The sequence below is a fragment of the Nyctereutes procyonoides genome, unplaced genomic scaffold (assembly GCF_905146905.1).
Source record: "Nyctereutes procyonoides isolate TBG_1078 unplaced genomic scaffold, NYPRO_anot_genome, whole genome shotgun sequence".
Taxonomy (NCBI): Eukaryota; Metazoa; Chordata; class Mammalia; order Carnivora; family Canidae; genus Nyctereutes; species Nyctereutes procyonoides.
This window is the reverse complement of record NW_026575043.1, coordinates 50280897-50294335: the sequence shown is the minus strand read 5'-3', so window position 1 is coordinate 50294335 and position 13439 is coordinate 50280897. Positions and strand designations below refer to the sequence as shown.

The window sequence follows — 13439 nt, the reverse complement described above, 5'->3', positions numbered from 1 at the left end:
AATCAGAGATCTGAGTTCTAGGGTGAGGCACGGCCCTTTGGTTTGGCTAACCAACTTGATGTGAGTGAGGGATCAACTAATTCCTCCCAGCTCTGAAGTCCCAAGACTATAATTTTTTTTTATTTATGATAGGCACACAGTGAGAGAGAGAGAGGCAGAGACACAGGCAGAGGGAGAAGCAGGCTCCATGCACCGGGAGCCCGATGTGGGATTCGATCCCGAGTCTCCAGGATCGCGCCCTGGGCCAAAGGCAGGCGCCAAACCACTGCGCCACCCAGGGATTCCTATAATTTTTTTTTAATAGAACAAGTCCCTATGCATAATGCAGGAGGTTAGATTCTGGATGGAGAATGTTTGTTTTAAGACCACCCAAACTCATCTGAGTTGTTTAACTCAGATGGCTGGACACACGGGGGAAATACCAGGGGTTCTCTCAAGTTTCTTCTATTTCTAATGGAAAGGGTACTCTGTCTTTGGAGCATGACTTCTTCCCCTGGGTCTCTGAGATCTGGGCAGGTGGTTACCTTGAAGACCTTCTTGGCCCAAGTCCTGAAAGCCTCTTCCTGTCCACAGAGCTCATCCCCTTCCCTCATCTTCAGGATTCTCTCTCCTCCCAGCTCCTCCAGGAGGGTGTCCACAGCATGTCCAAAGGCGCAAAAGTGAGGGTAAGCCCGGGAGCCAAGGCCAAACACAGAGAACCTGTCAAGGAGACAACAAAAGGTCTGTGCTAAAGGACTGTGGAGCATGAGGGGGAGTCTGGTATTATGGACTCTATGCCCTTCCCCTCCCATGCTGCCAAATTCATATGTTGAAATCCTCACTCCCAATGCAACCATATTTGGAGATGGGGCCTTTAAGGTGGTAAATGATTCCTAAGGTTGGGCCCTAGTCTAATAGGACTGGTGTCTTTTTTAAAAATTTATTTATTTATTTATTTATTTATTTATTTATTTATTTATTTATTTATGAGAGAGAGAGAGAGAGAGAGTGCGAGCATGAGCAGGGGGAGTAGCAGAGGGAGAGGGAGAAGCAGACTCCCTGCTGAGTGGGGAGCCTGACATGAGACTTGATCCCAGGACCCTGGGATCATGACCTGGGCTAAAAGCAGATGCTTAACTGCCTGAGCCAGCTAGGCGCCCCAGGACTGGTCTCCTTAGAAGAAGAGGAAGAGACACCAATAGCACTCTCTCACTCTGACCCTGCAGAGAGGAGAGGCCATGTGAGGGCAGAGCAAGAAGGTGGCCATCTATAAGCCAGGAAGGGGGGCTTCACCAGAAACCAATCCTACTGGCACTTTCATCTTGGACTTATAGCCTCTAGAACTGCAAGGAAATAAATACCTGTTGTTGAAGTCACCCACTCTGGTATTTTGTTATGACGGCCAGATCAGACCAAGACATCTGGTAGCTCTATGAGGACGGTGTTTAGCCCATGGTGGTCAGACAGCCCCAAGCCCACCCAGGGAAGGCTGTTTTAAAATCCGGGAGCTCTGGGATGCCTGGGTGGCTCAACGGTTGAGCGTCTGCCTTCGGCTCAGGGCATGATTCCAGGATCCGGGATCGAGTCCTGCATCGGACTTCCTGCATGGAGTCTGCTTCTCCCTCTGCCTGTGTCTCTGCCTCTCTCTCTCTCTCTCTCCTCTGTCTCATGAATAAATAAAATCTTTAAAAAAATAAAAAAAATAAAAAAAAAAATAAAAAAATAAAAAAATAAAATCTGGGTGCCCTTGGGGCCTGTTCTCCTTTCCTTCTGGTCTCTGTTAGGTGTGACCATCCTTGTGCGAGAATTCCCAATGGTCCCAAGGAGGATGAGTTAGATAGGGATAGCAATGACCCAGAACCGTTGGCTGTTTTTCATGTGTCCCTTTTTAAGCTGGAGAAATTAGTCTACTTTTTGGGGAAGGCTTGAATTCTATAAGGGACACAACCAGATGAGTTTTAAGGACAAAGATAACAAAAAATCACAATACAGAGGTCTTCAGGGACCTGTATTAATGAGGGGATCAGAAGGACTCGTCATTAACACATCAAATGTTCACTGCATGTTAACTAACTGGGATTAAAGCAAAAACCTTAAAAAAACCCCACATCAGATATTGGTGTGCAAACAGGTTATTCTAAAAGGGGATGAAAGATTTATAAATATGCTGACTCCACCCCTTGTGATGTCTATGAAATTAATTTGCTTCACAAACACTCTTTGCCTAGATGCCACCAAGAAAATGTGGCTGTTTGAATCAGCAGGGGGTCAAGTTAATGAGAGTTTCCTTTCTGTTAAGGTGGGCTGCCTTGACTGGAGTACGAGAAGAGAAGGGCTGTGTCTCAGACGGCCACTCTTGCTAATTGACTGTCCTACAGACCCTTTATGTCACACTTCCAGGGCTTGGTCCTAGCTGCATGTCTCGACCTCATGGGGACCAGAGCGACAGGTTGACAAGTGGGACAAGAACACCGCACCCCACTTCTTTCCTGGGTTGGAGTTTTCTGCTGTAGACTGTCATCTCAGACAAGCCCAGGAGCGGAGCTGTGTCAGCTATTCCAGGCTGGCTCTGGCTCGGCCTCTGAATCTCTTTGTTTAGGATGAAGGGGTCAAGTTGGCCAAAGATTGAGATGGGGGAATGTAGGGAAGGAGGAGGGGAAGCTAGGAAGGGATTCCCATTCTCTCTGGCGTTGGAGAATGCGCTGGAGATGGGTCCAGGTGTCTCCCAGATCCAGTGAGAATTAGCATAGGTTAATATCCAGTCCTCTGAAAATTACATGCATGCTCCCTCACTGAGCCTCTTCTCTTTTCCTGCCCTTCTTTCCCTGAGCTTGTAGAGCCTTTCCAAGGAAAGTACGTGGGATTAGGCAGTGTTTTCCTCCCATCACTCCTTCACCTGTCATCTTCCTAGAGCTGGATTCCTCACATTCTCCTCCAAGGATGGTAGTGTGACAGGTAGGACAGCTAGTAACCAGGAGTGGACTGTTTGGAAGGGACCCGGAAGGAGCATTTCTGCCCCAAGCCATGCCCCTTAGCCTCAGCCTAACAGAGACTGAAAATTCCTAGCACCAGTCATGACTGTAGTTATGATGTTGTTCCTCAAATATGCAATACTTATGTTCATGGCATCTGCCATTCATGACTTCCACCGATCCTATTATTTCCTTATTACTGCTGTTTAACCTGCTTTAAATTTGTACTCATTAGCTTATCAAACTCAGTTGTGTTCACTACCAGATGGCTCAGGTGATTCATTCATTAATATGTTTCCTGGTACAACTGAAGACCTGAAGTCCAGTTATTTCCTAGACTCCCATTTCCACCAACAACTTTACCTTATTTTTAAATATTTTTTTAAATATTTTATTTATTTATTCATGAGAGACAGAGAGAGAAAGAGGCAGACACAGGCAGAGGGAGAAACAGGCTCCATGCAAGGAGCCTGATGCGGGACTGAGTCCTGGGATCTCAGCCTGTGATCATGCCCTGTGCCAAAGGCAGATGCTCAACTGCTGAGCCATCGAGGTGCCCCTATCTTTACCTTATGATTGCAAACTTCCCATTTTAAGTCTCCAACTCAGGAACTGGCAAACTTCTTTTTTTTTTTTATTAAAATTGCATTTTATTAATGCAGAAAATACATTGGTAATCAACAATTAAAGGAAATTGTGCTGCATGAATAATAAATGATGCTTGAAAGTCGTTGAGATGTTTTCTTTTTTTAATTTATTTTATTTTTTCTATTTTTATTATTTTATTTATATTTATTTTAATATATTTATTTTTTATTGGTGTTCAATTTGTCAACATACAGAATAATGCAAACTTCTTAAACATGGGGCCAGAGAGTAAATATTTTTAGGTTTCTAGGCCAAGAAGCAAAATTGAAGCTATTCTGTAGATACTTACATAAGAGATGGAAAACAAATGCCTGTGCATTTTTATTAACAAAAAAGTTTTTAAAAATTATTATTATTATAGTTATTGAGGATAATGTTTTAGTATTGTGCCTACTTATGAAGATAGAACTCCTTTTTTGGGGGGGTAGAGTTTTGCTTAATTGGAGTTCAGCAGTAATGTTTTCTTTCATCAGGTGAATTACAAATGCTCTATTGTAAAAACCATTCCCAGCTCATGGGCTGTGTAAGAGTACACAGTGGCCAGGCTGTGTTGCACCTGCAGGCTGCAGCCTGCCAATGCCTGCTCTAAGCTATGATAGACTTCATAAGGAAAAAATGGGTCTGACTGTCAATGTACAAAACTGATGTTCAATGTCAAGCTAAAACAATGCCCTGATGTCAAACGTCACAGAATAAATTACACCAAGAATGAACCCTAATATAAATTATGCAGTTTGTGTGATAATGATGTGTCAGTGTAGGTCCATCAACTGTACAAATGTACCGTCCTGGGTGGAGATGCTGGTGCTGGAGGAGGCTGTTTTTGTTGGGGGCTGGGAAGGGAGTGATATGGGAAATCTCTATATCGTCCTCTCAGTTTTGCAGGGAACCTAAAAATGCTTTAAACAAAATAAAGTCTATTAAAAAAGTGCCCTGCTGGACATAATACCTCAATACCCAGGACCCTGTGATGTGTATCATCTAGCAAGCATTGCCCTGAGCAGATATGAGAAGGTTCGGTTGGCAAAGGTCAGGAAGATTTGTGGCCAGGCCTGATACTTGGCTTAGATTAGCTGTGTTTATGGACATTGGCAAAACCAAGGACCTGACATCTAGTTATCTTTCTTCCTAAATGTTCATTGAACTTAATTCACAACTGTTGAAATACAAAATATCTGTCCATCTACCTAAAATGATCTCTTGGTAAGTGACCACTGTACTCTGATAAATAGGGGGTTGGGCCAATATTTTTTGACTCTGACTGCACATTAGAGGTACTTGGGGGAAATAAAGAAACCAAAAGGCAAAGCTTGGGCCCAATTCTAGACCAGTTACACAGGAATCTCTGGAAATAGGGCTTGGTTATTGGTATACTACAAACATCTCCAAACAATTTTGATGTGTATCCAGGGTTGAGAGTGACTGAGGCATGGCAGGGTGTCCCCAAAAGTTTGGTGTAAAATGTATCACTAGGAAGGGCAGTTCAGTGAGAAATTTCTAGGGAAGAACATCCTTCAGCACAAATGATGTGCTGATGATGGGGTGAGATTGGGCAATGGAGCTCTGAGAGTATGTACAGGAAGAGGTCACAGGAGAGCCCAGGTCGCATGCTTTACCAGGGCGGGTACAGTCCCCAGACAACCAGCGTGCAGCTGGTTATTCAAGAGACGGATGGGAGTAGAAGGGAGAACCTCCCCCCAAACAAAGAGCCCACTTTGCAACTGAATCCAGTTCCCCAAGATCTCTTCCCTGATGCCCAAGGCCCCTGCTCACCTCACATTTGCCAGGGGTCCAGCACTCTCAAAGTTGTCTCTGAGGTCTGGCCCATCACCTGATGACTTATGAGAATCAGAATATGAGGAAACACTATTGAACCGGACTTTGTAGCTCCTGCCAAAACAGAAGACAGCCTGTGAGTTCTGGCTTGGAACTCCCTCTGGGGTCAATGTCCCAATGGACCTTCACATGACAAACCCTGTTTCTAGGACCTTCTCTTACATGTTGAGACCATAATGCTTCTATGGATGCTTCCAGAATGGATCAACTTACCCTCATCCATCATGACGATAGCTAGCCATCGGCACATGACACTACGTGTATTTAAAAGGTTCCTGACCACACTCGACTCAGGAATCTTGAGAACGAAATGGTCAAGATGATTTAATTGGCAAAAAGTCACAAACAGAATAGACCATCCCCTAACTATGAGACCAAGCTACCTTGCTTCCCAAATTTTAACAAGCACAAGAATCATCCTGGGATGATGTTAAAGTGCAGGTTCTGATTCAGCAGATCCAGGCAGGACCTGAGTTTCTGCATTTCTAATGAGCACTCAAGGGATGCCAATGCTGGTGGTCCCCAGAACTCACTTTGAGTAGCCAGGAACTAACCTGTGCTGTCCACTATGTAGTAGCTATGTGCGTCTTTTTTTTTTTTAAAGGTTTTATCCATTTATTTGAAAGACAGTGAGAGAGCGAGAGAGATCAGAGAGTGAGAGGGAGAAGCAGAAACCTGCTGAACAGGAAGCCTGATGCGGGGCTCGACCCCAGGACCCTGGGATCATGATCTGAGCCAAAGGCAGACACTTAACTGTCTGAGTCACCCAGGTGCCCCGGTAGCTATGTGTGTCTATCTAAACATAAAGTTAGGGATGCCTCCGTGGTTCAGTGGTTAAGCACCTGCCTTTGGCTCAGGGTGCGATCCTGGGATCCTGATAGAGTCCCGCATTGGACTCCCTGCGCTCGGTCTGTCTATGTTTCTGCCTCTCTGTGTGTGTCTCTCATGAATAAATAAATAAAACCTTAAAAAAAAAGTCAAATTGATTTGAAATAAATACAGTTAAAAATCTGTTCCTCACTAGCAAGTGCTCAGGAGCCACATGTGGCGTGGCTGCCATATTGGATGGCACAGATATAGAACATTTACACCATCCTAGAAAGTTTTATTGGATTATGCTGGACAACTCCCATTCAACATTCTCTTTCTAGTAAGTTACGGTCCTTGGACACTTCAAGGATCTGTCACATTTCCCGTTTCAAGTAAACGTGGAAAATGTTCAGCACTGAGACATGGCATGAAAAGAGATTCAACTTCTTATTAAACTATTTTGAAGCAGAAGGAAGATGTCACTGGGACTCAAACCTCAGCATGAGAGGCTCAGGAGACTTGAGACTTCAAAAAAAAAAAAAAAACCCAGTTTCCCTGTTCTCCTCCCAAAGTGGGAAGTTTTGTTCTTAGACGAGGCAAAAACAAAACATAAAAACACTGTAAAAGACCAAAAAACACAACAAAACGACTCCTCCCAAAACAAAAGACCAACACCCAAACCAAAACAAAACGTCTCAGCAGACAAATCTGAGTGCAAAAGACAAAAAAAGACATTGCGCATTCTGGCAGCAGGGCTTGTAAGCTGGACGTTCTTCAAAGTATTTGTTCCAGCGTCAGGAAAGTTCTAAATATATGTAAGTGTATTTTCTGCCCTAAAATAGTCTCACATTGAGTCATTTCTGCAAATAAGTCATGCAACATATCAGGGGGTGGCTGTGTTGTTAGTGTGGGAGGGATGGTTGATGCTTGTGGGTTAAAAATAATAGCACATGTATTTGTATGAGGTTTGAGGTTTTTCCAAACGCTTTCCTCTTTGTTTTTATCCTTTGATCCTCTCAACAACTCCCAGAGGTAGTTAGGGCGGAGACGATTTCTCCCCATTTGGCAGATGAGAAAGACTGAGACCCAGAGAGGTCAAATGCCTTGCTCAAGGTAACTTAGTGAGTGAGTGGCACAGCCTGGGTTAGAACTCAGGTCTCCTTGAGACCCACATGTGTCCTTGGATGCTTTGGCACTGGGTATGCATGCACATGTGCACACACATGCCCACACGCATACACGAACATGGTGCATACATGTGCACCAACGTGTGCACACACAGATGGGCACACACACACATGCACATGCACACACGCACACACACTCTACCTCTGCTGGCTGTCACGAACTGCAGCCAGACCATGGACTTCTGTGTCACCTTGGGGGAGGGGAGGCCCTTTACGGGGAAAGAAACGCAAGGGTTCCGGGTACCTAGAGGGGAGAAAGGATGGTGCCCTCTCTCTCCCTGAAGGAGGGGTGAGGGGGAGCCTGTGGTGATCACCTAGGAAGGAGAGGGACAGGGAGAGTGGGGACAAAGGTGGCTGAGCAGGAGGGACACAGCTATCCCTTGGATGTGGAATGTATATGAACTCGCCAACAGGTGCTTGGCTATGAGAAAACCAGGAGAGGTTTTCTGCAGACTATGGCCTCTAAGTAGCAGTCAGCTATGGCATTTGCTCTGCTCCATGCTGGAGGGGACACTGTGTTGGTCTCACCGAAAGATAGCTCAGCTTGCACACGCCATATGTTCTCTACTTTATGCAGGACTTTGGGCTTTGCAAGGGTACTCAGGATAACAGGTGTTTGTCACCTTACAAAATATCTTTTAAACCCAACACCACATTGGAATGCAATTTCACTATGAACATCTTTTGGCTCCAGGCATTTTTTTTTTTTTTTGCCTTATGAGGTATCTTATCTTCTGAACTCAACCTCTACATTAGCCGGCAACTCCACCAAGAGCATCTGATGGAACTGTTGTGGGGAAAGAAGCTCATTTTCATTAATTTTGAAGCTAGGTTTCCAAAGAGGAAAAATAGTAAGAACTGGTGTTTACACGGGGCTCCTAAGTTTTCACAAGATGCTTACATCTATTTTCTCCTTTGATTCTTACAAGTTAAGAAGTTAAGGCAGGTGTAACAAGCCCTATTTGATGGAAAAAGAAACTGGGACTTGGGGCAGTGCAGTCACCCGAGAAGTCAAAATATCAGCCCCAGTGGACCCCAGACACCCACCAGCTAAAACTGCTCACAAATGGACTTCAGGTCACAAAAACCCGCCAGCACTCAAATGTGAAACCCAGATGCCAAAAGATAATCTTCAGCTGCCTCCAGAGTGTGTAATGTGACCCTGGAGGGTCATTCACTTACTTCCTTTCCTCATGCACAGAGTTGGGATGCCTCATTTCCATCAAAGCACAGCCGAATTTCTGGAAGCCAAAAGAGAGGATTGAAACGTGAAGCATGGATTTCGAAACGTGGAATAGGGTTGGGCATTGAGAGTCTGGGGTCCTGGCTGGCACAAGAGGAGTGGCTCCAGGGGCCAGGATACTAGAGATGGTCAGGGGTTCAGGCTGGGCAGCTGTACTCCAGCTGCAGGTGCATTTGGAAGGGCCAGCTGATGTAGGGGCTACAGGTGTGAACCTTTTACCCCCAGCTCACAAACCCCCATTGTGGCTTTCTCTTTGTAAAAAGATTGTCCCCACTTCTCTCAGCTGGAGCAGGGGATGCCAAGGTCCTGATTGGAGCATCCAATCCAAAGCAACAGCTCACTCAGGCAACAGCATTTTCACTTGGAATTGGCTAGTCAGTGGACACTGAGAGATTGAGGTCTGGGAAGTGTCCAATCTCTGTGGAACTTGGATCCAAATCAAAGTCACAGGCTTTTGAGGCTCTGGGAGGATTTGCTACTGACTGGCAGGTGTAACTGCTCCCCCCCACCTCCCCAATGGAGAACATGCTAGAATAGGTGAAAGCTCATCTTACCTCCCCATTCTCAGGTGGATCTCCATTGCCAAAAGTGCTGGTAACCACCAGGACCAGAGTTTCATGCTCCAGGTGTACAATGTCATATTCTTCCATGGACATCACCTAGGAGGGCAAGGGTGAAGGAATGGTGGGGGAGAGGAAGGGAGAAGGTGGCAAGAGAAGAGATAAGAGAGAACAAAAAGTGATGGGGGAAGGAGAAGAGAGACAAGGGAACAAGATAAGTCATCTTGAGCTGTTGCCTTTGGAAGGAGAACTAAAAGTTCTGAGTGTCACTATTTCAATGGGCTCAAGTCGGTAGACCTAAAATTTTTGGCAGTGTGGGACCTTTCTGTGGTCACAGTGGCCTGAAGGACCATAAAGAACCTGGGGCAGTGGTGGAAGGGGGTTAGCTGCTAATAGAGACAGATCTTGATGGAGATCCTTATAATCAACTGGTTGTGGAATTTTCTTGACCACATATAGGCTGAGAATGGCCCAGCTGGATCTGCCCAAGTCTGCTCAGCTTCCTTGCTAATCCTCCCTCCAGCAGCATGGGACCTGGGTGAAATAATTCTGAGATCCCTGCCGTAGGGAAGATATTGCCCTATATCTTAGCATCTCTTGAGCAACATTTCTCCAAGTAGGTTCTAGGGAAGCCCAGTCTCCTGAGAGGCTCCTTGAAAATAAGTGAGCCATGAACAAATATGTTTATATTCTATCCCCTTCTCATTTGGAAATTAGAATACAATTGACCTTGAACAACATGGGTTTGAACTGTGTGGGTCCACTTATATGTGGTTCTTTTCCAATAAGGACAATACAGTATTGTCAATGCAGTTTCTCTTCCTTCTGGTTTTGTTAATAACATTTTCCTTTCTGTAGCTTACTTTACTATAAGAATACAGTATATAATACATACAACATACAAAATACGTGTCAATCAACTGTTCATGTAAGGCTGGTCAACAATAGGCTATCTGTAGTTCAGTTTTTGGGAGTCAAGAGATACATGCAGATGTTCAGCACCCCTGGCCCCCATGTTGCACAAGGGTCAACTGTGCAGACTTGCAAATTGAAGGCTCTGTGATATCATTGAAATGGGTTTAATGCAGAGCTTCCCAAACTGACCCCAGAATGTCTTCTCATCAACCCTCTAAGATTTTGCTTTGAGATGGGGTTTAATTTTGTGATTCCTGGACTCCTGGAAGGTCATGGGAAGAGGGGCATCAAAGTCCCCTGAAATTTATACGAATATGCATGTACATGCTGATGGGCACCTTGTGATGTGCTTGTGCATCCATTCTCAAGGGTTCTTTTTCTCTGTTAACTTCCTCCACTCCCCTTCCCAACTATATATTTACCACATGGGACCAGGGAACTGACACTGCCCACTACCCACCTTGGCATCAAAAGCATGTTTGAAGATCTCACACAAGGTTTTAGCATAGGCCTGTGACTTGCCCGTCTCAGTGGCATAAAGGATGGTCGCCTTGACCCTCTTGGCCATTGCCTGCCCCATGAGCTTGGCCGAGAACTTGACGGCTCTGGGGAGAAGAGGATGGAGAAGAAAATGGGAAATGTAGAAAAGAGGGAAGATGCTAGGCTGGGGCTTTGTGGCAAGGATCATGATCCTTGGAATGTAACGGGAGAGAACTTACTCTTCTCTTGATCTCTGATGGTTTCAGGGACACTAGAAGCCTAAGTCTAGCACCATATCAACCCTTTTATTAAATCTCTCAAGAGAAACTAGTTAGGGCAGCCCAAGTCGCTTAGTGGTTTAGTGCTGCCTTCAGCCCAGGGTGTGATCCTGGAGACCCGGAATGGAGTCCCATGTCAGGCTTGCTGCATGGAGCCTGTTTCTCCCTCTGCCTGTGTCTCTGGCTCTCTCTCCCTCTCTCTCATGAATAAATAAATAAAATCTTAAAAAAAAAAGAGCAACTAGTCATGAGCTAACATGGTTGTTAGTTTTGTTAGTTTGTTGCTTGCCTGACCAATCCCAGTCTGAGAACCTGGGTTTGCCAAGCATGGCCCCCAAAGATGATAGTTCATTCATTCATTCATTCATTTGTTCATTCATCAAACATTTGTTGAGTGCTAAATCATGTGTCAGGCATAGTTATAAGAGCTGAAGAACATAGACATGGAGCTTAATTCTAGTGTGTGTCTGTATGTGCATGTGTGTATGTGTGTGTGTGATAGAAAGAGAGACACTAATAAATCACCAGGTATTGAATTAGAAGGGATTTTAGAGGCTTATTTATCCAAAAAGGAGGACTTGTTCCAGTTTAGTCAGGCTTCATATACAGGATCTTGCACAGAGCCTGATATCTAATAGGCACTAAATAAATATCTAACAAAAGAGGGAAGGAATGAATTTTAAAGACACTGCTACCACCGAATCCCTGGGGAGTCTAACTATTAAGTCTAGGCTCTTTCTAGCTAAATGGAGGATTCAGAACCAGTGTTCCTTCCCTCCTGCCAATGAGGGCGTGGGGGTGGCAGATAGGCAGAGGCTCAGGAATGCCTGGGCTCACCTTCTGAGCTGGCACCCCTGCTCCAACAAGGAACCTTAGAGTAGACAAATTGCTAATTAGCCCCACCTGGGGATTATTGGTGGGAAATTCATTTTTTTAGAATAAGGGAAACCACCCACACTGCAGGAGCACTCCGAGCTAAGAGGGAGAAACAGAAAAGAATAAAAGGTGTCTGGAGGATTCCCTTTGCATGATCGGAGCATAAAAAAGCATCTATAATTAACCACCATTGTTTCTACCCCACACTTAATAGTGCAATTAATGTTTTAGATTTCTTACTCTCTCTTCTCCCAAAAACAGCTCTACTGAACTAAAGCCAAAGCCTGCCCTCCCTGAGAATATTCGTGATTCTCTTGTTAGGGAAAGGATGGCCACTGATGTGTTCTTGTTTGGCTGCAAGATGGGGTTAGGTGGAAAGAGAGACAAGCGTGGGAGATAGAGGGACAGAGGTGCCATGGGCCATGTGACTGGAGCCAGGACCTAGGTCTGCAGTCCCTGCAGGACCCACCAGTGCCTTTCTTTTGGGGTTCATGGCATGGATGGCATCTGTTGCACATCGTGGGATTGTACCCAGAGAATTCTGGACCTGAGGGTGCTGATGGAAGAGTTGCTCACTGTGTATCCAGCTCCTCTGCCAAAAGGTTAACTCCAAACAGGGGTCTCTGCTGAGTGGGTCTCTTTAGGAGAAGGCTGCTATCCCCATTAGATCATCTCTGTCAGCCCCACCTAACTTGTCAGCGGGTCCCGTGGTTGGCCACACATTCTTTAGGATCATTACTCTTCTGTGGCCTGGCCCATCATCTCCTTCCTGCCCTCCTTTGCTCGGTTAAGTCTATTCATCTCATTCTTCAGCCCAATTGTCATTTTCTGAAGGAAGCTCTCTCTGACCTTCCAATCTCGGCTAACTCTATTTATGGCACCATGAATCATTCCTCAATGGCACCTGTAATGTTTCCTGTATTGGTGTGATTCTTGGGAAACGAATGGCTGTGAGCTTTGACAGGAACAACATTTATCTGGCTCATCAGGCATGGCTGGAGCCTAGCACAGTGCCTGGCACAGAGTAGGCCCTCAGTATTCATTTGTTGGACAAATGAATGAAGGAAGGAAAGAATGAATGAGTAGTGTTAGAGCTCAGCCTTTGGTGAGAGCCCTGCGAGTTGGCTTGTTCCAGCTCCTCCCACCTCTGGGTGCAGTGACTTCATGTTAGTAGCTTGAAATTGGCCAGAGGGGGAGTATTTACACCATGGAAATTGGCAAATGTTATAAATCTATTATTCTTATTATAATTACTAGTGCAGTTATTATTTTTAGGAGATCTGGTTTATCAACATGCTATTGCCTCCAAGACAAGAATTTAGGACATGGGAGGTGAGCAATGTGAGACTGGGAAGGAAAAGAGTTGAAGCGACATCCGCATCTCAGATCCTGAGGCAAAGAAGGCATGAGGGGTTCAGAGAAGATGGAGAAATCACATCACAAAAGGGGTCAGAGGGCCAAGCATCAGCGCAGCCTCCTTTACTGGGGCTCACTGATTTTGGAGGCATTCCTATCTCCCACCCACTTCAGGAGACTTACTCTGCCAGCTTCTTGAAACCGATGGCTCGCCGCTTTGTGGGAGTCCCATTGGTACCTTTCCAGACATGGGTGTTCCAAGGCTCCGGCTGGGAAGAGAGGACCATGGTCACCACAGT

At 45.3% G+C, this 13439-nt stretch overlaps 1 protein-coding gene across 1 annotated transcript in view; it reads right to left on the bottom strand.

Moving 5' to 3' along the window:
- NOS1 (nitric oxide synthase 1) overlaps window positions 1-13439 on the bottom strand; it is a 90064-nt gene that overhangs the window by 29417 nt on the left and 47208 nt on the right. The window contains exons 12-18 of the mRNA XM_055323363.1: window positions 13324-13409; window positions 10611-10755; window positions 9230-9334; window positions 8615-8673; window positions 7575-7676; window positions 5373-5489; window positions 525-699 (exon numbers count right to left, since the gene is read on the bottom strand). Of these exons, the coding sequence (XP_055179338.1) occupies window positions 525-699; window positions 5373-5489; window positions 7575-7676; window positions 8615-8673; window positions 9230-9334; window positions 10611-10755; window positions 13324-13409 (789 nt within the window). The remainder of the gene's footprint in view (window positions 1-524; window positions 700-5372; window positions 5490-7574; window positions 7677-8614; window positions 8674-9229; window positions 9335-10610; window positions 10756-13323; window positions 13410-13439) is intronic.